Source organism: Epinephelus lanceolatus, chromosome 7 (assembly GCF_041903045.1).
Source record: "Epinephelus lanceolatus isolate andai-2023 chromosome 7, ASM4190304v1, whole genome shotgun sequence".
In the NCBI taxonomy this organism is placed as follows: domain Eukaryota; kingdom Metazoa; phylum Chordata; class Actinopteri; order Perciformes; family Serranidae; genus Epinephelus; species Epinephelus lanceolatus.
Genome location: NC_135740.1, coordinates 25,348,484 through 25,372,904, shown reverse-complemented (window position 1 = coordinate 25,372,904; position 24,421 = coordinate 25,348,484). Strand labels below are relative to the sequence as shown.

Below are 24,421 nucleotides of genomic sequence, written 5' to 3'. Positions count from 1 at the left end.
ACGGATATAATCACTGAGGTCACAAATAACTTTTTATTTCCAAAATTTAAAGTTTATTCTTAGACAAACACACGTTGGATACAAAATCAATATGTACAGTTAAGTTAGTGGATATATCTCCAGGACAAATAATTTGAAGATCACACATCAAGGACATTGACAGGGCAGAGAGAAGATGCCAGTCTTTCGAACTCTATGACAGATGCCTAAAAGTATGTGGGAGAGAGAGAGAGGAAAAAAACATACAAAACTGTTAACACTCAAGGCAAACTTCTATTTTATATTTCTACTTATGTCAAAGTGCACCAGGACACCAGGATATTGTGTCCATCGGCAACAGCTGTCAGACAGTGGCCTCCTTCAAACTGTACTAATGCAGATACCATGTTTTTCTTCTTTATTTTTTTTTAATTAAGAAACATCACATCCATTTACAATATATTACAGGTTCAGTCAGTGTCTAAGATTTAGGGGGATTTAGTGACATCTAGCAGTGAGTATTGCAGACTGCAACCAGCTGAAACTTCTACTGGTTGAAATTTCTTCAGTGTTTATTGCTCAGGAGGTTTTTACGGGGACCCGCATTATCTGCAGAGATCACCTCCTCTCCAAAACAAACAGGTTAGGTGATTAAAACCAGTAAAAACATTAAATAAAGCATTTTAACATTTGAAATTAGTGTTTTTCCAGTGCTAATTGGCATGTCAGAGACGGATGGCTCATTCACCACATGTTAGTGTGTGCTCACCATTTTTCTAATTCAGGCATTCAGGAGGTTTTTTTTTTTTTACCGGGAGCCAAATTATGCATATGCATATATCCCCTTAAATCCCACACACTGGGCCTTTAAAGTTACTTACCTGGGAAGTAAAATGCAGATTTTGACAAATATGGTTCAGTCACGCAGCTATTACATAATTTGAGACTTCTAATGTCATAAGTACATTTTAAAATAAAGACTCAAGCATTACTTACACATTACCCCTTTTGCGAATATAAAAATAATTATTTCGAATATGATTTTTTTAATGTTATTCTGTGCAGCTCTAATGTCTTAGAGTGTCTGTTTCTCTCACCTTCCACTCATCAACGGCGGCAGAAATACGATGTTCAGTCTGAGCAACACTCTCTCTACCAGCCTGAACCTTCTGTGCCAGAGCAGCATTCTCTGCTTGAATCTTTTTCAGCTCCTGTCGCATGTAGGCCTCCTGCTTTTGATAGTATGGCATCAAAAAGCTGCAAAAGTCCTGCTCAGGAACCCCACTCGGCCGCCTAACGGAACAAGAGAGAGGGTTAAGGATGAAAATGTTTTATACTGTAATCATGTAGCAAAATGGAAATATTACAGTGGCGATGCATGGTGCAATAAAAGAATGCAATGCACCTGTATTACAGGTCCAATAGTGAGACAGTGTATACAAAAATGTTCCATATTGATTAACACAACAATACTGGGGCAAATCATTGATATACTGTTCCTCAAGATCTGCAGACAGCATTGCCCTGTGTCCATCTTTGTGTATCTACTTTGAAGAATGGTGGAAATTCACTCTTTAAATATTTTTTAGTTAAATATCTGAGCAACAACAGTTTCCATTCAACACAATTTCATTCATCAAATGAGACATGGTTGGAGTAAGTTATTTTTTATGCCAAAATTAACTTTCTGCTTATTACTTGCTCTTTGTTATAAATAATAATAATTTACAGAGAAGAAGAAATTCTATTAACTGACCATGCAGGGTCTGCACTGTTCTTGGCAGCACGTTCCAGTTTGTCCAGCTCATTCAGTTTTAACTCTAACCGGCCTTCTTCAATCAATCTGCTGATGTCCTCCTTTACATACACAGACACAAGCATTAATGTGAACAGGTAAAAATAGAAGCAGGTAGACAAGTAAATACTGCATTCACATATATGATACAAACAACAAGGGAGCAGAGCTTCCATTTGTTGTTTGTTTTCATATGTAGTATTAATATGCTGTGCTGCACACCTGTATAGTCCTCTGCAACTCCTCAATGAACTGCTTGTGAATGCTCACGATCTTCTCAGGGTTTTTCTTGTACAGCGGGCCGTAGGTGCTGGCGAATCTGTTAAAACTGTAAAAGAAAGCCATGTCAATCAAACGTGCAGCAACGTGTGGCTTTTCCCAATACATCATGGTTTTTCTCAGTTCTCTGAACTTAAACTGAAATGATTAGTTGATTTAACCTGTAAGTTGATCAACAGAAAAATTATTGATAACAACAGATTTGCTTAAGGAGTGCTTGTGAGGTCATTTATCAAAAGAAAATGCCAAATATTTACTGTTTACCGCCTCTTAAATATGAGAATTTTCTTTGTTATATTATATAAATCAAATATATTTGGGTGCTTGACTGTTAGCTGGACAAAAGAAGTACCATTACGGTGTCCTTGTTCTCTTGGACTCTGGGCATGTTTCACTTTTTCCTTTGTTTTTTTTACTTCTCATATCTCAATCTATCTATTAATATATTAAAACAAACAAACAAACAAACAAACACAAACAAACATAAAAATGAAAACAACAAATATGAAAATAATCCTTTGTGGCAGCCCAAGAAAAACTATTGTGTTTTATGAAAAGAAATCATTATTGTAAAAAAATAAGGCAGTTATCATTAGGTCGTTATCTCTAAAAAATATAGTCCTACTTCTTTTCAGTAATTCATGTTAACGGTAAACAACATTTATATTAGGTCTCCTTTGGGCACTTCCTATGATAGATGTGTCAATGAATGCTGCACAGTAATAAGCATCATTTACAATACTCAGATCCCAATCCTTCACACCAGCTGTGACCACAGAACCACACTCACACACTGCTTTTGTAGCTTATCTCCATTTCATGTTCGCTTGTTTGAATCTTGAGTTCAGAACTTTTTTAAGGGGAACACCACCAAAATTAAAAATTCCAATATGTTATTTCTTTGGGCTAGGGATGTTCAATCAATATATGTAAACATGAACTACTCTCTCTCAAAGCCAGAATCCAAGTCTCAACTTATGATGTCATCAGGTATAAAGTCAGGAGCTTTTCCTTTTTAGATCCAAATGATCCAAATGATTTTGAAGTAGTGCTTTAATTCTGAAACAGAAAATTTACCCATATACACAGAATACTTCCCTGGTTGCTCTCAAAACATATTTCCCAATTCACTGACTATGGAGAAGCTTCAGACTTTATACTTGATGTCATCATACAATTGAGTTTTAGCACTCTAGTTTCTGAATTTGGGAGAGAGTTGTTCATGTTTACTCATATTTTTGGCCTGTCTTAGACCATGGGAATAATGTATGAATCTTTAAAAATGGGCGTAGCTGCCTTCAGCTCATCACAATTTCAGCTTCTGGTGCGAGTTCATCACATTGTCATTTACAGTAATGAGGGTCTATAACACGTGAGCTACAAATCTGAACAACTGCATACACGGCTTTAACTGTCGTTTTTGCAACGGATTTCCACCATTATCAGAAAGGATATATTACCTGGCAGTTTCGATGAGCTTCTCCAGGCTCTTCTGCATCACTTTGTCGAACAACTTCAGTCTGTTAAACCGAGCTTCCGTGTCCTCGGACGGCTTACACACCGATCCAGTGTTTGACACCTGTGAGGAAACTTCTCCTGTAGCGTCATTTATCTGGTTTTCAGTTGAGTCTTTAACGCATGTGTTATCTACAGCCTCCTTTTGTGTTGCTACTTTGCTTTCCTCCATTTCTCAGCGGCTTCTGTTTACGTTTTGCAGTACCCGCCAAATCTACGGCCAGCCGCAGCGCCCAGAAAACATCATATCCGCGTTGTTTGGCGCATGCGCAGCTCGAACCAGTCGTCCAATCAGTTAGTCCAGCTGTCATTCCTCCTCAAACCTCTCGAGGTTGACAGTTGTCTCTGTCAGCATGGGGCTCATCACAGGACTCTTTACTTTCTTGTACCACTTACCGCAGATTTACAAATGGCTGCTGAAGCCGTATTATATCACCTCGGTCCTCATGACCGTCGCCTTCCTGCTGGTCCGAAAGGCTCCCGGTTTGTGCGAGCACCTGGCGACCCAGCGGGAGGACGGGAACTCCTGCGACTTTGACTGGGTGAGCATGGTGGGGGTAGTGTTGCGTTGCTGCCTGCTAAATATGGTGGGGTCAAATTAGCTGCTGTGAGATGAGTTAGCGAATTTAATCACTCATTACAAAGTTGTTTTATGTTTTATCTTTTTGTTTTTGTAGAGAGAGGTGGAGATTCTCATGTTCCTCAGTGCAATAGTGATGATGAAGAACAGGAGAGCAAGTAAGTACACACACACACACACACACACACTTGTATATATGTAAACCAACTGATGTCATACTATTGTAAGTGCTTGTTTACACTGTAAACACTTCACATTATCAGATATGGCCATTATAAGAAGGTGATGCTCAATTTGGGAGCAGGGAACCACCAGGATATATAGAGGAATATGGCAAATCTATCCCCTAATTAAACCAAATATTTAACATGAACTGTAGACATATAACTTAGTTTAACTTTGTATCTAACAACAAGGACAAGATATCTGTGTCCTGACTGTTAAACTTCAACCAAACAGGTATTTGCGACCTAATGAGTAACTGTTTTAAATCCTTAACCTGAGACCTAATGAGAAGCCCTGCAGCAGGCCACATCCAGGAAGTACTTTACTAAAAACTTTGCTTTGTTGTGTAAACATTACAGTGGTAGTGTAATCTTGCCATCCTGTGACCTTGTATCAACAGCGTCAAGGTCTTTCCTGTGCTGCGTTCATTGTTTTCCCCCCATCTTCTTTTTCTCTCTGTTTCTCAGTCACACTGGAGCAGCACATGGGCAACTTGTTCCTGTTCAGTAAAGTGGCCAACGTCATCCTCTTCTTCAGGCTGGACATTCGGCTCGGCATCCTTTACCTTGCATTGTGTGTTGGTTAGTGACCTTATAACCCTTGTTACAAATACTTTCCCTCTCACAATGAAATTTGACTCATGGGAAGGTCCATTTGTGGAGAACTGTCTTTCATCAAGAAGGTCACATTACATTGGTGTTACATTAGCCCATCACCTCCACCTCACAGTGGTGCAATTAAAATGTGCCTTTTCATGTTAAGCAACACCATGATAGATGCAGGGTAACTGTTGCACAGAGACAGATCCATATCACATGGTCTTGAAGTCAATTTTATTCGTAGGTGAAAGCCAAAACAATAGACAAACTTATCAAGTAAATGGTATTTGCAGTATCAAATAGAGGAATGTTAAGGTTTTATTTTATAAATGTGTATTCATTTTAGTAATGTTAGTGAAGGTGGTGCTTATTTCAGACAAATTACACATTAAAACATTGCAGGAAACCCTCTAAACAGATGCCTTTAATACGAAGGATTTGGGGTTCGCGAGGGAATAGTACTATGAAGCTGGTTCATATTTTACTGGGATAAATCAACGTGCTAACTTATGCTAAACAGCTAACCTGCAACAGAGCAAGTAAACTTCAGAGGATCAGAGCACATCCTGTTAACTCCCTGATAAATGACCAGTCAGATCTCTCAGATCATTTTATTGTTCCGGATTTTCTATGTCCTGTCTGATTTTACATAAGAACTTTTAACTAACTGAGAGATTGTTTATGACACTTAACACAGAATGATGATTTTATTTTAATTTTAATTGTGCAGAGTTTATTTTATCTGTGTATATCTGACAGTGTGACTCTGATTCCATCACTGCAGCTCAGAATTAGATCAGACTCCTGTGTGTGATGATGATTGGAAATAAAAACGAAAGCTTGTCCTTTGTTAGAAAAATAATCCCTGCATTGTCAGGTGGCTCCCGTGATTATGAATGCATCATTTCAGTCAGATAGAAAATCCTCATTAACTACTTTTCCACTCTTTACTTCAGAAGCAGAAACAGTCTGGCGTTACTTTGAAGTGTTTGTGTGACATATTTAGAGTAGTTTCTCATCATCTAACAAAATAAAAAAATACTCACTAAATACTTATTTTATATACAGCCTAATAATACCTACACCTACACTAGGTCTTGGTATACTTTCAGTATTTGGAAATTATTTCTAGTGTTTCCACATGTTCTTATTCTGTTGTAAGATTACATGCTATCATTTACATTGCACAATGAATATCACTTTTTACTGTTTGTAACACTTAGCACTCCTGCAGGTTATTAGTTTCCCTGATTCATCTCATATCATATCAAGTACTTCATTCATGGTCCTGATGATGTTGCTTGTAATTAACACGCCTGCCTCTTTCACACTGGAGCCCTCTTCAGAAAATGTAAACCTTACATTTAGCCATTGTTTTCATCCACTGGGAACCACTGTAAGGTAAACTTATCAGTGTTTATCTATGCCTTGTCTCCAGCGTTCGTCATGACCTGTAAGCCACCACTCTACATGGGCCCCGAGTACATAAAGTACTTCAGCGACAAGACCATAGATGTGAGTGTTACACTACAGACTACGCTGAATTGCAGTTGTTTGAATGCTTGTAAATACCTTTATGATGTAAGACGGTCATTTGGATGTACAGTGGTCCCTCAGGCTACTGATATGTTCAGTTAAAGCTTTGAAACAACATAACTGGTGGGAATCATAATGGGTTTATCAAGTATTGATATATTCAAGAACATTTGCATTTTGGACAGTGCTATCAAACTTGTAAGCAATAGCAATATGCCAATTAATATTGTATTATATAAATTGAATGTCAGACATCTGAAATTGAAATAGTAAATTATTACATCTTCCTAAATGATGATGCCCCAGTCCTGCAGGTGAGTAGATATATATGTCAGAGATCTACACCCATGTAATCTAATTTCTGTTATTGACTCATTAGGAGGAGCTGCAGAGTGACAGTCGTATCACCTGGATTGTTGAATTCTACGCCAACTGGTCCTCTGAGTGCCAGTCCTTCGCTCCCGTCTTTGCCGACCTTTCACTCAAGTAAGAGATAAGTAAAAATAGACTCTCCAGTACGCAAGATACTGAGGCCTACACGGTCTCAGTCAGGCTTTCCTCTGGCCCTCAAGCAAGTTAATTAGTCACTTATGGTAAAAACAGATGAGCTGTGTTAAGGAAAAAATACTAAACGAATACACACTTTTGACTATAACCACACAAATCACCACTCACATTTTTACTTAAATAAGCAACCGTGATATTTGTTTACTTTGTAGCAATGCATTTTATAAAGGCTATAATAGTATTTTAATAGTTCCTATCTGTTCTACATTCATTCTAAAATCATGGTCTTTGATATGAAATATAAATATAAATATAATTATATTTATTTGATACCAGCTGCAGACACTGCTCAATGTAGGTTAGACAGACACAACAAGACTTCTGCTGTGTGTTTTGTTTTGGCTTATTAACCTTCCGTATTTGATGCTGTATTTCTGTCCAAATATGACTTTTTTTAAGTTAGATTTTGATCAAAATGAGCTGTAAATTAATTTTAAGATGCATTGAATGTTTCCTTCAGTACTACCAATCACATGGTTAGGTTAACTGCTACGTTTAAGCCCTCAAATGTCAAATGCCCTCCCAAAAAAAACCCTACATGTTAGGCATTTGTCCAAGACTGGCCTAAATGTCTTGTTTGTCTCTTTGCATATCATAGGTACAACTGTGCTGGACTCAGGTTTGGGAAGGTGGACATTGGACGCTATGGAGAGGTTTCAGAGAGGTCAGTCATTTTCTCTGCACTCATCTTTAATATTGCAACATTAATTTTAGCACAGGTGTTGACCGTCCCATGAATTGTCTTTGAACAGGTACAAGGTGAGTACCTCTCCTCTGGCTAAGCAGCTGCCCACACTGGTGCTTTTCCAAGGAGGGCGCGAACTTATGAGACGTCCGATGGTGGACAATAAAGGCAGAGCAGTGTCTTGGACCTTCAATGACGTAAGTCTTGTCTGTAACCGACACACGGAGCACGTTCTGTCACATTCACACACAGATGCTAACATGTGGCCTATTTCGTCCCCAGGAGAACATTATCCGAGAGTTTAACCTCAACGAGCTCTTCCAAAAATACAAGAAGCTGAACAAAAGTCGTGCTTTGAAAGAAGGGGAGCAGAACTACACTCAGCCAGAGGAGGGCAGCGACGAGCTCGAGCCTGAAACCAACAACCCGGAGCAGCCCACAGAGAGCAAGAAAGACCAGTGAAGTGGAGAGGATGATTCAGGGTTGATGCTAGAATGGATGGTCCGAGGGATGGGGAAAGGACCGTCAGAAAGGATTTTGACTGCAGACGCAAAGCTTTTTCTAATGTCATTGCATCTCAGCAATAAGCGTTGAGTCCACAGCTCCACATCCAGGGGTATATGGACTCTGGTGGAAACCTGACAGAGGGCTCACCACAGTCGGCACAGACCTCGCCGACTTCCCGCCCTCTCTCTGGTTCTCTGGCATAAGAGCAGATCAGGGTGGGTCAGTGGGGCCTGCCGGAGGCTGCTTAGGGGCTGTGGGATAGAGCCAGGCAACTGAGAGTCAAGCCAGGGGTCTGTGCGCACACCAGGTGCCCATTGCTTGCTGTCCTCCAGTGTCCATGCACCCCTGGATATGGAGCCTCCAACACGCTTTCCTCTTCAGCCCCGGTAAAGCCTCCAGCAAGCCCCAGTGATCCAGGCTGTGCTCTGCTCCTCCACCAGAGAACCAGGGGGAGAGCAGGGGATCAGCAGAATCCGTGTCCAGGCCCGTTAGCCCCCTGTCAGCGTTCCTCAACTGTCCATAGACCCCTGGATGTGGAGCAGTCTTTGTCATTTGTGTTTTTTCAACATTTTGTGTTCTAGCCAATCACAGCACAGTATGGCGGGACTTGTCCCTCCAGACCACCCATTCTAGCATCAGTCATGATTCAGAGAGGGGCCCCAAGTCTTTCTTTTCTTCTGACATTGCCATGCCTTACATTATTGCAAAACATTATGGAATGAAAAGAGGAAAATAGGTTTGACCACTACTAGATGTCATCTCTACACTATGTCTTTACTGTGGCGAATAAATACCCAAAAAAGCTAGACCACATTTCTCTGGTCTGAGTGGGTATGATGCCGTATGGTGTGGACGCAGCTATGCATAAGCTAAGCGATGACGTGGGGACATTTTATTACATTTATTAAGTTATTTGAGGGGGAAAAATGCCTTTTTTTGTAATGATTGTTTTTCAGCCACATCTCATCACTGCATGTAAACCTTTGCTGCCTGTATTTTGTGTGTTTACTGATGTCTCATGTTTCAAAACCAAAGTGAAGCTGAAATTAAAAGTGTGACAAGTAAAGATTCACAACACATTGAATTTTTCATCAGTTTGACCTTTTTATTCTGAGAAGACATCTTTTTAAAAACTCTTTATAAGGCCATTTTGGAAATGTTTTTAATGTACTCGTTACAGATATTTGTGAAACTCGTTCCATTCATCACAGCCCACAATAGCAATATTTTATCTCACATAGAAGTATACTCACTGTACTCACATAGTTTCAAATTGTTCAGCGGCCATCATCCTTGGCCAGAAAGGAAGAAAAGTAACACAGGTTCTCTTTATCTCTGTACGACGGCTGCCCGTGCCATTAGTAATGCTTCTTTTCTTGTTGCCACCCACACATCAACCAGGTGGGCTTTTGACAATATTCTCACAAGTACGCACGCCAGTGAAGCATTCAGCACGACAAACAAAAGTCACATGCACACCGAAGACATAGCCTGGGAGGGTTGAAAATTCGTAACACGGTCTCTTGGGTTGAACGATGATACTTGTGTGCTTCAAGCGTGTACTTCTCCCCCAAAGACGTGCTACATTCAGCCAGCTTTGACATTCTACTGCTAACACCGCTGTAGGACTCGACAGAAAAAAATTAAAATAAATAAAACCTTAACCGTAATGCCCGATCGTCAAACACCCATACACACATCCCTTCGTCTAATTATTTTTTTCTTAACATGGCTGAGTAAAAAAAATAACTGTACCTTTTACAGAAGTTTTGAAAAAACAAGCAAGTCAATCAAAAAAATCTAATCTGCCTCACTTTTTTTTTTCCTCAGTAAAGTGTAAAAAATGTGAACCAATAGAAAAAATAAAAATGTGCATGCTTCACTATGAATGGTCTCAAGGCAAAAAAATTGACAGAGTCTCCAATACAAACCAGTCCCCGCTTGAAATTCTATTCAGTGGCATATCACATTTACAATTTCATTTATAAAGTTTTTTTTTTTTTCATAAAAAATATTCATACTTTCTCATCTTTTCTCCAAAAAAAAAAGAAAGAAATCGAACTGGTGGAGACTGGTTTGAAATGGTGCCCAAAACTACAAGGTTGTCTTGTCTGGTGAAATAAATAAGCCCTTCCCTCACTGCCCCTATTTGGCTGGCCGTCTGTTAAAGGTTTAAGGTCCTGCTAGCATTCTGATTGATTGACAGACAAAAACATTACAGAAAAAAAAAGAAAAGAAAAATAAACACCAAAAAGACATAGGATGATCTTAAAGCTACTAACAGATTTTGCATAATGTCTCTAGCATAAACATTACAAGCGTACATTCCACAAAGATACTTGTGCTGCAATCGTGATTCAGAATTTCTTTGTGGCTTTCCAAAAAAAAAAAAAAAAGAAAAAAGAAAAAATTAAGCTCAATTATTTGCCACTTCAGCTTTCCACCAAACGATCGTCTTTCTCTTTGGACGATGAAAATTCCAGCAAGAGCTCATGAGTGGCTGATGCAGCCATTAAATACAAACAGGCAACTGATTTGAAATCGCTTTCATGAATAATATTACACACAGTTCATCTTCCAACCTCATCCATGATCATCTCCAATACCTGACAAGTTGACCCAATAATAATAATCTGTAAGATTTTATACATTTATATAAAACAATATTTAAAAAAAAAAGATTTATAAAACTAAAATGATACTGTGTTTATACGTTGGACTCTCCATGACTCTTATCGATAAACAGGTTGTGTGGTCCGTTCAGACAGTGGAGAAGACGTTTCTATTGGTCAACAGTCCAAAATCCTCCCTCTTAAAATTCCACTGGATAAAGGCCATCCTCTCCTTAAGTGTCGGACACGGTGGTCAATACTCTGTGTGCTAATGTACCAAATAAAACAGCAAATCATTGAATAGCTATGCATGTTCTATAGACATATCTGTACCCAGCCGCGATGATACAGTCACATCAGTCTATGGCTCACAAAGTGGCGAAATGGAGACAACTTGATCCTGTGAAAAAAAAAATGAACCAGTGTCCCCTTTTACTCTTTGTTCAACTTTGAAAGGCGAGCAGAGGAGAGTGGCCAGTGGCGTTACAAACATAACAAAGTGAGTACCAGACAGGCCTGCTCCTTTAGTCCTTTGCAGTGGAAAACAGTCATTTTTCAGGAGCCTGCAGGCGTGAATAATGTCCAGCTCAGGTGAGGAGAGGAAGTAGTCCGATGACTTTTTCCTGCTTCCTTGTGATAGACCGTGAAGGATGTCCGTCACTCAAACCGATATCTCGTAAGTGGTCCCTCCGACGCCTGTCACCTTCTTCACTCCGCCCCCTGGTTTGGATATGGTGTGATTGGCCAAGACTGGGCGAGAGGTGGATCTGATTGGACAGCCATCAGGAAGGGGATGGGAGGGGAGGGGTGAGGGAGTAGAGTAGGGGTGAGGACAGAGGATACATGAATGTGGAGGTGAGTGGTTCTACTTCAAAAATAACAACAAACAAACAAAAACAGCAACATGTTTCTCTGCCAGTGATCTTGTAAGGCATTTGGTAACTATACTTGGTGAGTAAGAAAAAAGACAAGGACAGAAAAGGCTACAGGACAGAAGTAAATAGCAGCTTGGTTAGACATGCTTTCACAGAGCTAAACACATAGTGGCATGCTTGTGAAACTATTCCACACAGACCACCAACTGAAACAATAAAACTTCCAACACTAAACGCTAAACAAGCAAAGACTGTAAAGCATGGAGGAAAAGGAAGACTCACACAGATCAGGGAGGAAGAGGAGGGCTGACACAAACCAGGGAGGAAGAAGAAGAGAATTAGGAGGGAAAGGAAGAGGAAGAGTAGCAGGCTGACAGATCTGGCGACGGATCACTACTCACTGTGGAGCCTGTTGCCCTCCTCCGGCTCCTCCCCCTCCCAGCACAGTGCCTCCTCCTGCGGGCCGAGGCTTGTGCTGAGGCCCTGCCTCCCCAATGTAAGACTGGGACTTGCCAAGGGAGAGGCCGCGAGGTGGCGGGGAGACAGGGGGCTCTAGTGAGCGAGCCCCGGGGGAAGAGGATGAGGAGGAGAGGTTACGAGGGGCTCGGGAAGAGGAGTCCTGGTTATGCTGCAGCAGGTGCTGGATCTCAGGAGGCCCAGAGGAGGAAGGAGGGGGCGGGCTGACGGCACGAAGGTAGGCCCTGTGGGGGGAGGAGAAAGTGGCAGAGCCCTGGAGCAGCTGCCCCTCCCTCTGCTGGGCGATCTGAGCTGAGAGGAAGGGCGACGTGTAGCCCTGCAGCGGGCTACTGGGTGACACCACCTCATGCTGGCCTGTTACAGTTGCTGGGGGAAACGGAGCACGAGGCTTCTGCGGTGACAGCTCATGAGCAGCTGACTCGAACTCTGGGCTCTCGGATGGTGTCAGAAGGCTGTCATAGGACAGGCTGCCATTCCGAGGCGTTTGATTGGCCAGGCTTTTGTAGCTGGTGTCTGTGGTGCCCTCTGATTGGAGCGTGGCCAGCGGGTTATGTGCCGTGTGCGCTGAGCGCAGACTGGAGGAGCGAGAGCCGCCAGTGGACAGAACCAGAGAGGATGGGTAGGAGGTGTAGGAGCGCCCAGTCAGAGAGTAACCTGACATGCCCCCTGTCATCATCCCAGCAGTCCCGCCAGGGCCTCCGGGGCCCTCACCCCTCTCCCCTCCCCCTCTGCGCGCCCCTACACCTCCCCCGACTACTGTGGTCCCGTCCAGGCTGCTCGGCTCCGAGCGGTAGCTAGGCTGACGGCTGGACTGGAGGATGGAGGGAGATGGAGAGTCAAGACTCTCCCCACGGATCATCTGAGAGGAGAAACAGGCAGAAGGTAGAGAGGGGGAGGAAAAGTGTGATGAAGATGAAGGCAAGAGTGAAGAGGGGGAAGAGAGATGAAAATCACCATGTTACCTCGGGAACAGATAACATAGCACCAAATAACAACCATTTCTCTACAGATTCTAACAGAAATAAAGAGTGGTGGGGAGAAACTGGATGCTTGACCGGTGCTCTACTCCATCATCACACTACTGGATTGGAAACATTGACTGGCTTCAACAAGCACTGACACTGCATGTCAAAGACTGTGTGTATCAACACATAAATGGAATTACAAATACATACGGTACATGAACTACACATTCCAGTCAATGCAGTCTCAGGGAAAAGGATAGATCCACTCAAACACACAGAGACAGCCAAAGGGATACACACAGATGACACTAGCTGAGACTTACTGATCAACCGATGGCCACTGAATGATCAATTCAAAGTAAAAAACAAAAAAAGAGGGGCATGGTATTAACCACAAAGGAAATTAGAAGGGTGAGGGCAAATCAGCCACCAGACTATCTGTTATAACAATCTGTATCTGTTCTGTTCTCTTCTCTTCACTTTTCTGTGCAATAAGCTTAACCACATCCCTTTTTGTCTTATAAATGCTAAAACAAGTTTGCTATGTGATAATCAACAAGGTTGTGTGTATTTAAAAGAATATATTTAGATTTACATCAGTCTTACATGTGTCTGTGTTTCCAATCAGGCAAAGATATGTGGTTAACTTCACTCTCAGGTGATTGTTTCTTCAGTTCTCTTAATATACAGTATCTACACAATGCTAAGTGATTAGTTCATACACAATGCCTTGAAGTCTGTGAAAGAGTGTACTGACACGTACCTTGTTGGGGTGTGTGAGGGCAGTGTGGTTCCTTCCTGGGCTGTTGTAGGCTGGTCTGTACTTGTACATTGACGGTGTAGGTGGAGCTTCAGTCAACAGGCTGCTCTCTGAGTGGCAAGAAACCGAAAGTGACATTTTAAAAAGGGTGTGGTTGTGATTAGAAAACAAACAGTCATCTGCTCACATAAGAGGGAAAACACTTGAAGTACCAAGGCTGGACTTGATGGTCAGCAGTCAGATGTTGACATGTCAGGTGACATACCTGCAACTACACGGGTTCACATACAGTATGTATTTGTGTGTGTGTGTGTGTGTGTGTGTGTGTGTGTGTGTGTGTGTGTGTGTGTGTGTGTCTCACCCTCTGTGTCAGCACGGGGCAGGCCAGGGTAACGAAGCTCCGGCTTTGGAGGAGGTGGAGGCTCTGCATCAGCTGACTGGCTCTCCATCTGATCTAGACTGCTCTTGGACTGGATAGGACACACAGAGAAGTCATGTAAGCAGACACACACTATCAGGCTGTGTTCAGACTCACAGCACTGAATCAAAAACACACTCAGTAAAATAAATGATGAAACTGCATGACACAGAGGGCTACAGCAAAAAGAAAAAACCCAAAGGGCTGTCTACCAAAAAGTTGAACTCAAAGTTTGCTGCAAAACCATCTGCCAACACAAAATGCATTGGACAATCAATGATCGCACGGTTGTTGCCATAACAACTTTTCTGAGGTATAAAGTCCTGTTTCATGAACCATTGTTCAAGGTTCTGGCATCTGATAAACTTTCAAACTCACTTATGTACTCAAACTATTTTTAGTCTCACCACCCACTGAGGCAGCTGCTAACACATGGACTTCATCATCCACATGGAGAGAGATGTGTTATTTCGTCTACATTAACTATCCTTTGCAGGACTATAAAAGCACTGGTATACACGCCAGCAGCTGCAACATACATTAACTGACTGTTCAAAGTCGGTCACATTTTCTGCGTTGCTCCTCACCTTAAAGAAAACCAAAGAATGCTGCACAGTGTTAAGCACTCACCTTGACTTATTTTTGTCTGTATAGAGTTTTGCGTGATCAGGGTTTGTAGACAAAAATATTGCATTTATAAAGTGAGTTCAAGTGATAGAAAGTGAGTGGGACTCTTTGGTTTTCTTTCCAAGGGTGGAGTTTTTAATCCTATGCGCCTGTCACTGAGGCTTGATGGTGTGAGAGGTTTTTTTCAAATTACAACCTGGTAATTTTTTTTTTGCATGAAAATTACTTTTACTATATATGAATAGTAGGGCAGCGCAATATTAGTAAATTATGCAATACACAATAAAGTTGGATATCATGATGATAATATTGCCTGCAATAAATACATATTACGGTGTACTCAGTTCTGCCTTTCTGCTGTTTTCAGTGCACTGTTAAAATACAACACATTATTGTTGAATTAAAAAAATAAAGGGAAATTATTTCTTCTGTATTCTTCATTTAACAAAATGAACATTGAACCAAACATAAAAGGCACCAAAAAAATGACAGTTATATGTTAAAATACAGTTTTCTACTGATACTCTCTTTCAAATAACTTAAACAATCGTTAAGTGCAAAATAGAGCCTTTTTCAATGAGCTCTTTGTGCAAGTTGACATCCCAATGACCATTTAAAAAAAACAAACACACAAAAAAAGACTAATGTGCAGCCCTAAAAAAATTTGAAAATAACAGCTTGTTTGCTATCACACAACTATTATGACGCACAAAATTCAGATGGAGGGCAGGAAGTGATAAATCCATACACTGCTTGAACTGAAAATAGAGAAGGTATGCTCAGAAAATTTAAACTCATGTCGGATACATTTCATACAAAACAAAGTGATTTTTCCCACAACTTGACCAATTTACTTGGTGTGGACAAGACCATCTATACAAATAACCTCATCCTGCCGACCTAATGTTACTAACATTACACAGCGAGCCCATGAAAGCAAGTCTAATGGACCATAATGATTTTGTGTGCAGTTGGGTCCATGAGTGAAATAACTGCTGTCTTCTTTTGGCCGGGTGAGTAAATGTGCTGGTGTTTAATGGTCTTTTATATTTTAGCTCTTTACATGGATAAACCACTGTCAGGATAATGTTACTAGGTAATTTGGCTACTATTTTCTACCTGCTGGGTCAACCATTCCCAGAGGTCTGGTGAAACACTGTTAAAAATGCTGGTCGTGGCTAAAAACACAGAGAAGTTGTCACAGCACTGTATCCAACTTGAGGCATGTTTAACGCAAAACTTTAACGTTTACATTTTAAATTAGTTGACATCACTCCTCCAGACTGCAGATGGACGTTTTTGATTCAGATCTGTTGCTGTTTGTCAGTGACTTTTTTTGTTAAACTTCTCCACTTCGTGTCCTTTTATTTCAGGACCTGAAGTGGCCTTTGTCTTTTTGAATTTGATGGAGGAGCTGTAAACAGCGCGACCATAGGTACTTGTGCAGTGTTTATGGTCTTTGCTTCCAGTGGTCTGCTCTCTGCACAGCGCGATGATGTATGACGTCATATGCAAAGAAGCTATTAGACATTGTGACTTTTTTTTGTAAATAAATAAAAGGGACATTCTCATTCCACAGCTACAATGTGTACAGCCAGGCATACAATCTACCAAGAATTCCTGCTTAACATTAAAATCATTGAGAGTCTCTGTGAAGTTTCTACATCTGAACTTCCACATGCAGACTGCTTGTTTTTGTGCGTTTGTTGGATTTGTATTTGTATTTTGATTTTGTATCGCTCACCCTGGTGCTGTGTCGGTCATTCTGGATGCCGTTGTCCAGGACCTTGGCTTCTAGCTGGGCCTCAGTGAGGGGCGGTCTGAGAAATGGTGGCTGTACATCCACTGCCTGAGGGCTCCGCCACCGGCCCATGTATCTATGAGAGGGACACACATGTACATTTCAATCCTAGTCAAAATAACACACGCATTTAACATCAGCAGCTACTCACACTGAAGATGTGCGCTCAAATATTCCGTTAACAAAACAGACAAGAGAGAACAATATGAGAGCAGGCTGGATAAGTGGAAGGGGAAAGAGAGTGATGGAAAGACAGAGGCAGTGGAAAAAGAATAAGTGTGGAGCAGAGTGTTAAAGGAAGGGAGTAAACAGAGGAGTGAAGAGGACTGACCTGGGGGCCTGGGAGCTGCACAGCACATGGGAAATATTCCTTATGCAGCCGTTGGTGAAAGGGTTAACACCTCCCCGAAACTTTCCTGTCACCTACAGAAAGAGGAAAACCATGTACATTAATGATAAAAATACAGAACTGACAAATCTATCCGAACTGTCTGCATGAATTAAACGAAGCAGGACTTGATGCACAAAACCAGTTCTTGTACGTACCTGTTCATTTGTGGTTCTACCGCGGGCAACCAACACTATGTGGAACCCAGTCAGGCCAGCAACTGGGACAAAAAACAGACCAGCCACACACATTACAGCCATACTGGGAAGAGACGGTCAAGGAGGTTGCGACAACCAGACTAAAAATCACAATGCAATCAAATTCAAAAAGAAGGTCCCATAATTTCTCCTGCATTCTTACGACTGCAGTGTCTCAAGTGAAGGATACGTAACAGCAGAATGGGGCGTGTCCAGCTGCTGGCGGTGGTGTAGAACATAAACCAAGCCAAAGCCAAATACGTTCATAATGTGGGTGGTAAGTGACAGCAGGAAGAGGAAGAAATAGCGATAATTCCTCCGACCAATACAGTTGTTCACCCAAGGACAGTGGTGGTCAAAATCCTGAGAGAGCAGAGGGTCAGAGGACACACATGAATGTGCGAGCACCAGTAAGGATACGACAGAGAGGAAAATGATGATGATAAGCAAGAGCTATGACACCTCAACATCAAACAATGTCTACCTCCCACACTCACTCACTGAAAACTAAGAATAGGACAGATCTAGGTTGAGCTTTCAAGTCACACAGGAGTTTATAAAAGTTCACTGTGAAATTAGGACTTGCTATTAAACTAAAACACACACACACACAGGTATACATAATACAAACTCATGGAAGTGGTGTTTTCAGACTTGATGCTGCTGACATTGCGATACATTAATTTGAAATATTTTAATAATTACAACAGCGAGGATGTGTTGTGAAAGTTTAACTGACATTCAATCAAGAAGTGAAAAATATACAAGACAACCTGAGGAAAAGTATTAAAACCAGCAGAAATTAGCCTAGATAATCACTCACTGTCACCCTGCTCCACCTGATTTCCCTGTATAACTTTCACCCATGTTTGTATAACACTGTGAAATAAATGAATTTGTAATTAGGACTCACAATACAAGCCCATAATAACGTGCGTATGTACCTCCACACAGTTGTCGCAGACTGAACAGTGTGAGCAGCGTGGCGGGCGGTAGAAGCGGCAGGTCGAGCACCACTTCATGCGCACCTGGATCCCTTTGATCTCCACTGTCTTATAGAGCGGAGCACGGAAATCATCCTCTTTGTCCTCATCCTCCTCCGCTGAACACAAGAGACACAAACACTGAGAGTGTACCAACATCATAAAACCTGATCACATGGTCTCCCTGCATTGTGTTATTCTCTGAAAAAATATTTCAGCCAATTTCTAAAGGACTGGGGTCATTATTGAGGATTCTTTTCAGTCTTACTATTTCTGTTGTGTACTTAAAAGCATTACATGTTATAGGAGCTTTTTTTGCTTGTAATGTGATGCATACTATTCATTCAAGATAACATGTTTTTGGCTGGACCGCAGAATACGAGGACAGCCTTATAAACACAAAATGTCTCTTAATAAGTGAGTGTTGAAATTACGCCATTGGTTGGAATGACTGATGATGCAAGTTTTGCAGTTTCCTCATTCACTGTGACAAAGCCGTGACGCCCCATGTCACTGTCAGCACCTGCATATTTTTGTTAACTGTTAACCATTTCCTTTGGTGAAAACAAAGCTTTTATTTCCTGTTATTTCACAGATAGGAAAAAATGACTTTCAAAGACAATAAAGCCCTCCAAAAATAGCATTTGAAGTCTTGTGTGTGATTTATTCTAGCTTCAAATGAGAAATTGTCTGCTTGCCACTAGGCTATTTCATGCGAGGAGAAATGTCACAGGCTAATGCTAATAGTGTTAGCATGTTGAATATGTGGGGAAAACACATCTAGTATAAGACAACTGTTTCGTCATTGAACATTGTCAGCTAAAATCTTTGTTAAATGTTGCCGTTGTTCGCAGCTTCATATGCAAAGAGGAAAAGACAGCTAATTTATGAATGTAAACTATTAGTTCTTCATTTTAAGATGTATTTAGAATTCAAATTTTTTGCCTGGACTGCAACAGCAGGGCCGGTGCTTGTAAGCGAACGTCATGACTGATTCAATGCTGCCAACGATGTACTGGGTTTTGACCTAGTCTTGTTTTTTAATCTACAGAAAATCTGCAGAGGTGTTGTTGGAATTCTGCCGGGACAGATTCCTTGTGTGCCTGCTGATTACTAACTTTGTAGGGCAAAGACTTGCATACCAACGCTGTTCACATGTGTTTACCTCTGGGGAAGACTCCGGGGTCCATGAAAGTGGCCATACAGAAGTTGGCGAGGGTGAAGAGGAAGATCACGGCAATGTAGATGGGAATGACAGAGGACAAAGATTCTGACAACCACGGGCATCTGGACAGCATGAGAAAGGAGGGGAATAAAATTACAGCTTGACATATTTTGCCATAACTACTAGTCCGTCAGAGTGACATATTTTATTCTTGGTTTATTTCAAACAGAAACGTCAGCAAGTAGAAGTTACACAAGCAGGCTTGAATCCCTGCACTTGCTGGCAATACATAGATGGGAGAAATGAGCAAGTAGCATTGTATACTCAATCAACAACTGTGGACAGGCCTTTGAGCAAGGCAATTTATTCCCAAAGAGCTCCACTGAAGCTGTTCAGGGGCCAGAAATACAAGACTGTCATTGTAAATTGGGAGCTTACAGGTGTAATTGTGAGGAACTGTGTGAATACAAGTGTTGCTGAAAAGAGGGCAATTTTGCTCAGTTAACTTTTTCTGAATAAATAAGTTAAACAATCAACAAAAGAACATATAAATTCTAATGCATAGGGATATTTACACATGCCTTAAGCACAGACGTTTTTGTACAATCATTATTAGCAGTGGCAAAACTCTGTGCATACATGTAGGCCCTCTGCACCTTGAAGTCTCTGTAAGTGTGTTTGCACGATACTTACGTGAAGCAGAAAAAGAGGGTGGTGGCTCCGACAAGGAAAGTGGTGGCCGCAGACACCGGGACATATCGGCTGGGTCGAAACGGACGGGGAGGAGCAGAAGCAGGGACACCTACTCCTCCCCCAACCCCCCCACCACTGAAGCCCGGCATCCGAGACAGAGAGAGAGGGGAGGAAGACACAGAGAGAGGTAGATATCTACCGTCTACCTACTGTAAAGTGTGCTCTACAGGTCAAAATGGTGAATATGGGGTTTGTTTGGGAGGAGGGGCCATGACTACAGACTGGAAAAGAACACACTATGCAAAGCAGCAACTGAATGAAAACATGAAGGATTCTCCGTGTCCCGACACTAAATGTCCCCTGGCACTAATATATTCATTCAAAAACAGGATATTCTTTATATAGCAATATACAGCTTTACTTGCATGTGTACAGCTTGCTGTAAATATTTAATCTGTGTGCATAATCTCGATAGAAGCTTACAAAAGCAAAACTACACAAGAGCAATGTGATACAAAAATATGTGTAGGTAATTCATAAATATTTTTGTATGGCTTTAATGTAACTGTATTTGGTGCAACAATATAAATAAATCTAATCTTACTGCTCCCTGGCACCAGTGCAACCGTTAACACTACTGTGCATGAACACAAAAGCGCTCACGACTAAAACTCAACCGAGGTTTCTCTCCATTCCTGACACTCAGTGTTTACATTAATGCTCGTCACTGTGCTTGAGTACTGTTTATGCCTCTCAGAGAAAATGAATATAAAAAGAAAAAGACCAGAAAATTAAAAGAGGTAGTGGGTGGATAGCCAGCAGGCCGAGAGCAGAAGCACATAGAGGAGAACAGGCAGAGGATTGAGCGCAGCAGCTGCTGATGACTTCTGTGATTGTCCCGAGAGGGCTTATTTAGGCACTGGGTGGGTGGAAGAAACTGAGGATGGCGGCAGGAGGGACAGTTCCAGCGTTTCAAACTAAGTCAGCAGGGGGAAAACAACTAAACAAACAAATTCACTTTTAAGCCAGTTGCAGGAAGCTGCTCAATGTCAAACAAAGGTCCAGCTGGAATTTATTTTCAAAAAGCTGCTAAAAAATGTTTTTAAAAAAATGATGTCTAGCCTTGCCTGTACAGGTAAAATAGCTCAAATAGCCAAGCAGAGTCCCCTGGTTCTTGTGAGACCCCCGCCTTCAGTCTTTGCGTAAGTATGGGGATAAAATCAACTCATTCCAAAAAGAAGCCCTGTGTATGTCATCGAGGTGTCACCGCACTTGGCCGGGTCTGCGTGTAGAGACCTCTCCCGCCTCCAAATTCTCTGCAGATAGACCTCCTTTCCCATTCTGCATCTCTTAAACAAAGCCATGTGCATTGGTGGTGTTACGTAGTCTGATGCATTTTAGTCCTTTTTCACTTTTTCCCCCGTCGTCTTTCACCCACTGGCTCTGTGCATCAGCTGCTGGACGCCCCTGTAAAAAACAAAAGATATTACAATGTCATTGGGCAAACCCCAAGTAGACAAAACTAATGTTGCCAGTGATAACATTTGAAGCAAGTATTTGATTAGATTATCTGCCAGCTATTTCAATAATCAATACAAATTTCAAGCAAAAACTCCAAATATTTGATAGTTCCAGCTTCTCAGTTGTAAGGATGTGCCACTTTTCTTTGTCATACGTCACAGTAAATTACACATTATGGGTTTTTGACTGATGGTTAGATAATAACAGTGCTTTGGTCTTTAAGTAATAACTGTAATGGGTAGGGCTGGGTATTGGTGCTTAATACCTTGAAGGTATTGACCAAAATAACCAGTGCCAAGAAGAAACAAAATGTCAAGTCAAGCCGAGTCAAACTTTATTTGTATAGCATATTTAAAAAAACAACCACTGTTGACCTAAGTGCTGATCCTTTTGTACCCAGAGCTTGTAAAAAGAAACACGTGTATGTTTTTTCTCACAGCCATTCACCGTAAAAATCAAATATTACAATATTTTTAACAAATATCTCGATATTGATATTTCAACAATATTGTAGGGTTGACTATTGGTGCTTTTACAAAAATATTTACAAAGTTAGACTGTTGATGAATGATCACCAGTAATATGGATATAATGACAAATGGGTTAGAACAGTCTGGTAAGTTTAGATAATGACATCACTTTACTGTGATGCAGCCTTTAAAACCAGGAAAAGACAACACCTACAATTTTATGATATCCAAAATCCAAGACGATATCTGGTCTCATATCATAATATCGATGTGATACCAATAAATTGTCCAGCCCTACTACAACCCATACAGTCTGTGGTGTGGTGAAGTCGAGTGTGGTGTATTTGAGCCCAGTCCCCAGAAGAAAATGTTGGCATTGTACTTTACAGCAAACCACAGATATGTTGCATTTGCTTGTTTCATATGTATCATATCAAAGTTTTAAAAGTGATATAGTACATAAGTTGACTTTGTGCCATGAAAAAAAGTTGTTTTTAATGAGACACTGCCGCATTTCCAGCGGCTTTTAAAACATCAAAACTGAGTGTTTTAAGCCAAAACATGATCTTTTCCTGGGCATAATGAAGTGGTTTCGTGCCTACACCTAACCACACGTTAACCACAGCATTGTTGAAAAACAAAGTTTAAACATATCCACTGAATAATATCATGCAAATGTAATGCAGCTGTGTAATGTACAATGCCAACATTTATGTATATTTTCTATTTATGTAATAAGGTTTTGTATCTATCAGAGCTGGTAGTTAAAAGTGTATCAGATACAAGCTGTATTGGTAAAGGTATTGAGGGCACTGGTATCACAGTCTTTTAGTAAGAGAATACTTGGAAATTGAACAAATCATATATAGTTGTGGACTTACACATGATAGCAGAATGAACAACTTAATACTCGCTATAATAAAATGTATGAAACAATTCATGTCTTTTTTTTGTTTGGCAGGAGAAGTAGAGGTGACACCCTGATTTCACAGCAATCAGTCTGACTAACCAACTCTGAAGTGTCCTAAAAAGCTTGCATTACTCTGTGTGCCTGTGCATCTCTCACCATTACTCATAAACAGAGTTGTTCAACTGCCTGCTGTTGTTAAATACACAGCTGTCACCCTCGATGCCCTCAGGTGGTCAAATGAAACTCCCCCCACTTCTGGAAAGCCAAAACACCACGGGGACAACTATCTGTGACGAGCCAAGACGCCTTTGACACACACATACTTCAGATTAATATCCCTCATCGCCGGATAAAAAAGTAGTCCGTGTGGTGTGAACACACTGGAAACGGATCTGGAGTGTCAGTGTAACCTGATAGTTAGGACACACCCCTCTTTTCAACAATCATCAGTGCTAACAAATACAGAGCTGTGGCCGAGGCACAGTGTAGGTGTGCCTGTTGTTAATCATCTCATCTGCCCCACAACAAATCCCCCCGACTATAATGGATGTTAATCCTAAAATCTCCGTGTCGAGCCTGTCATGTCACCGCAACAATCTGCGGTTCGCGGAGCTAACTTACATCGTTAAGTGGCCGGTCGAGCAAATTTAACCCATGTTCCCAGCAACAGTGACACATTACCAGTGTGTCAGCTGATGCCATTTTTAATCTTTATCATTTGATTGACTATCATGTCATATTTGGATCATACGTTGAAACAGACCAAGCGTTAAACAACAGGCCAGGGCAGTGCTAGGACTCAGTCAAAGCAACTCACGTTACCACAATGAACCTCATTAAAACACACTTCACTTTTTTAAACAGAGTATTACTATATACTATGTATTATCTCGATGTATTAATGTTCAGTGTATTATCGACTGATTTAAACGCGATCCATACTTAGTAATCAGTTAGCTCTTACCTAGCCTCGAAAGTTTTTTGCGACACTGCTCAGTCCTTTACCACAGCTAAAAAGAGTTAGCTAACATTACCTGGCTAGCATGGAAGCTTTACACTCGCCGAGTAGCTTTCACTGGGGGCTGGCGAGATAAATGTAGTTACATTCAGCTAAACAGTCACCACGAAAAGCAGGTAAAACAAACAGGACATACCTGATACCGAGCATGCGAGCTGTCTTGCCTGTAGGGTGTGGGTCGTTACGGTCCTCCTTGAGTTAGCCGCTAGCAAACTAGTTAGCTCGCTTGCTAGGCCGACATCGGAATCCCGGAACTAGTCCGTTGACTCTCAGG

At 41.2% G+C, this 24,421-nt stretch overlaps 3 protein-coding genes across 4 annotated transcripts; 1 reads left to right on the top strand and 2 right to left on the bottom strand.

The window, feature by feature from the left end:
• Positions 1 to 30: 30 nt before the first annotated feature.
• On the bottom strand, positions 31 to 3,866 carry pmf1 (polyamine modulated factor 1). Its single transcript, XM_033632448.2, has 5 exons — positions 3,514 to 3,866; positions 1,997 to 2,102; positions 1,736 to 1,836; positions 1,077 to 1,272; positions 31 to 206 (listed from the first exon to the last, which is right to left on the bottom strand). Exons 1-5 carry the CDS (start codon positions 3,738 to 3,740, stop codon positions 141 to 143), a joined length of 696 nt encoding a protein of 231 aa, XP_033488339.1. The 5' UTR covers positions 3,741 to 3,866; the 3' UTR covers positions 31 to 140.
• Positions 3,820 to 9,351, top strand: tmx2a (thioredoxin-related transmembrane protein 2a). Its single transcript, XM_033632445.2, has 8 exons — positions 3,820 to 4,110; positions 4,246 to 4,306; positions 4,841 to 4,954; positions 6,411 to 6,487; positions 6,888 to 6,994; positions 7,674 to 7,739; positions 7,828 to 7,957; positions 8,043 to 9,351. Exons 1-8 carry the CDS (start codon positions 3,922 to 3,924, stop codon positions 8,220 to 8,222), a joined length of 924 nt encoding a protein of 307 aa, XP_033488336.1. The 5' UTR covers positions 3,820 to 3,921; the 3' UTR covers positions 8,223 to 9,351.
• A 2,043-nt stretch (positions 9,352 to 11,394) lies between these two features.
• On the bottom strand, positions 11,395 to 24,421 carry zdhhc5b (zDHHC palmitoyltransferase 5b). Of its 2 annotated transcripts, XM_033632444.2 has the most exons (13): positions 24,284 to 24,421; positions 20,229 to 21,695; positions 19,536 to 19,657; positions 18,332 to 18,489; positions 17,578 to 17,750; positions 17,349 to 17,451; positions 17,134 to 17,225; positions 16,746 to 16,878; positions 14,318 to 14,426; positions 13,960 to 14,066; positions 12,156 to 13,090; positions 12,037 to 12,060; positions 11,527 to 11,646 (listed from the first exon to the last, which is right to left on the bottom strand). In XM_033632444.2, the coding sequence occupies exons 2-12, from the start codon at positions 20,375 to 20,377 to the stop codon at positions 12,042 to 12,044; spliced, it is 2,100 nt and encodes a 699-aa protein (XP_033488335.1). In that variant the 5' UTR covers positions 20,378 to 21,695; positions 24,284 to 24,421; the 3' UTR covers positions 11,527 to 11,646; positions 12,037 to 12,041. The 2 variants fall into 2 exon arrangements, with proteins under 2 accessions (XP_033488334.1, XP_033488335.1); XM_033632443.2 differs by lacking the exon at positions 12,037 to 12,060 and having other exon boundaries at positions 11,395 to 11,646.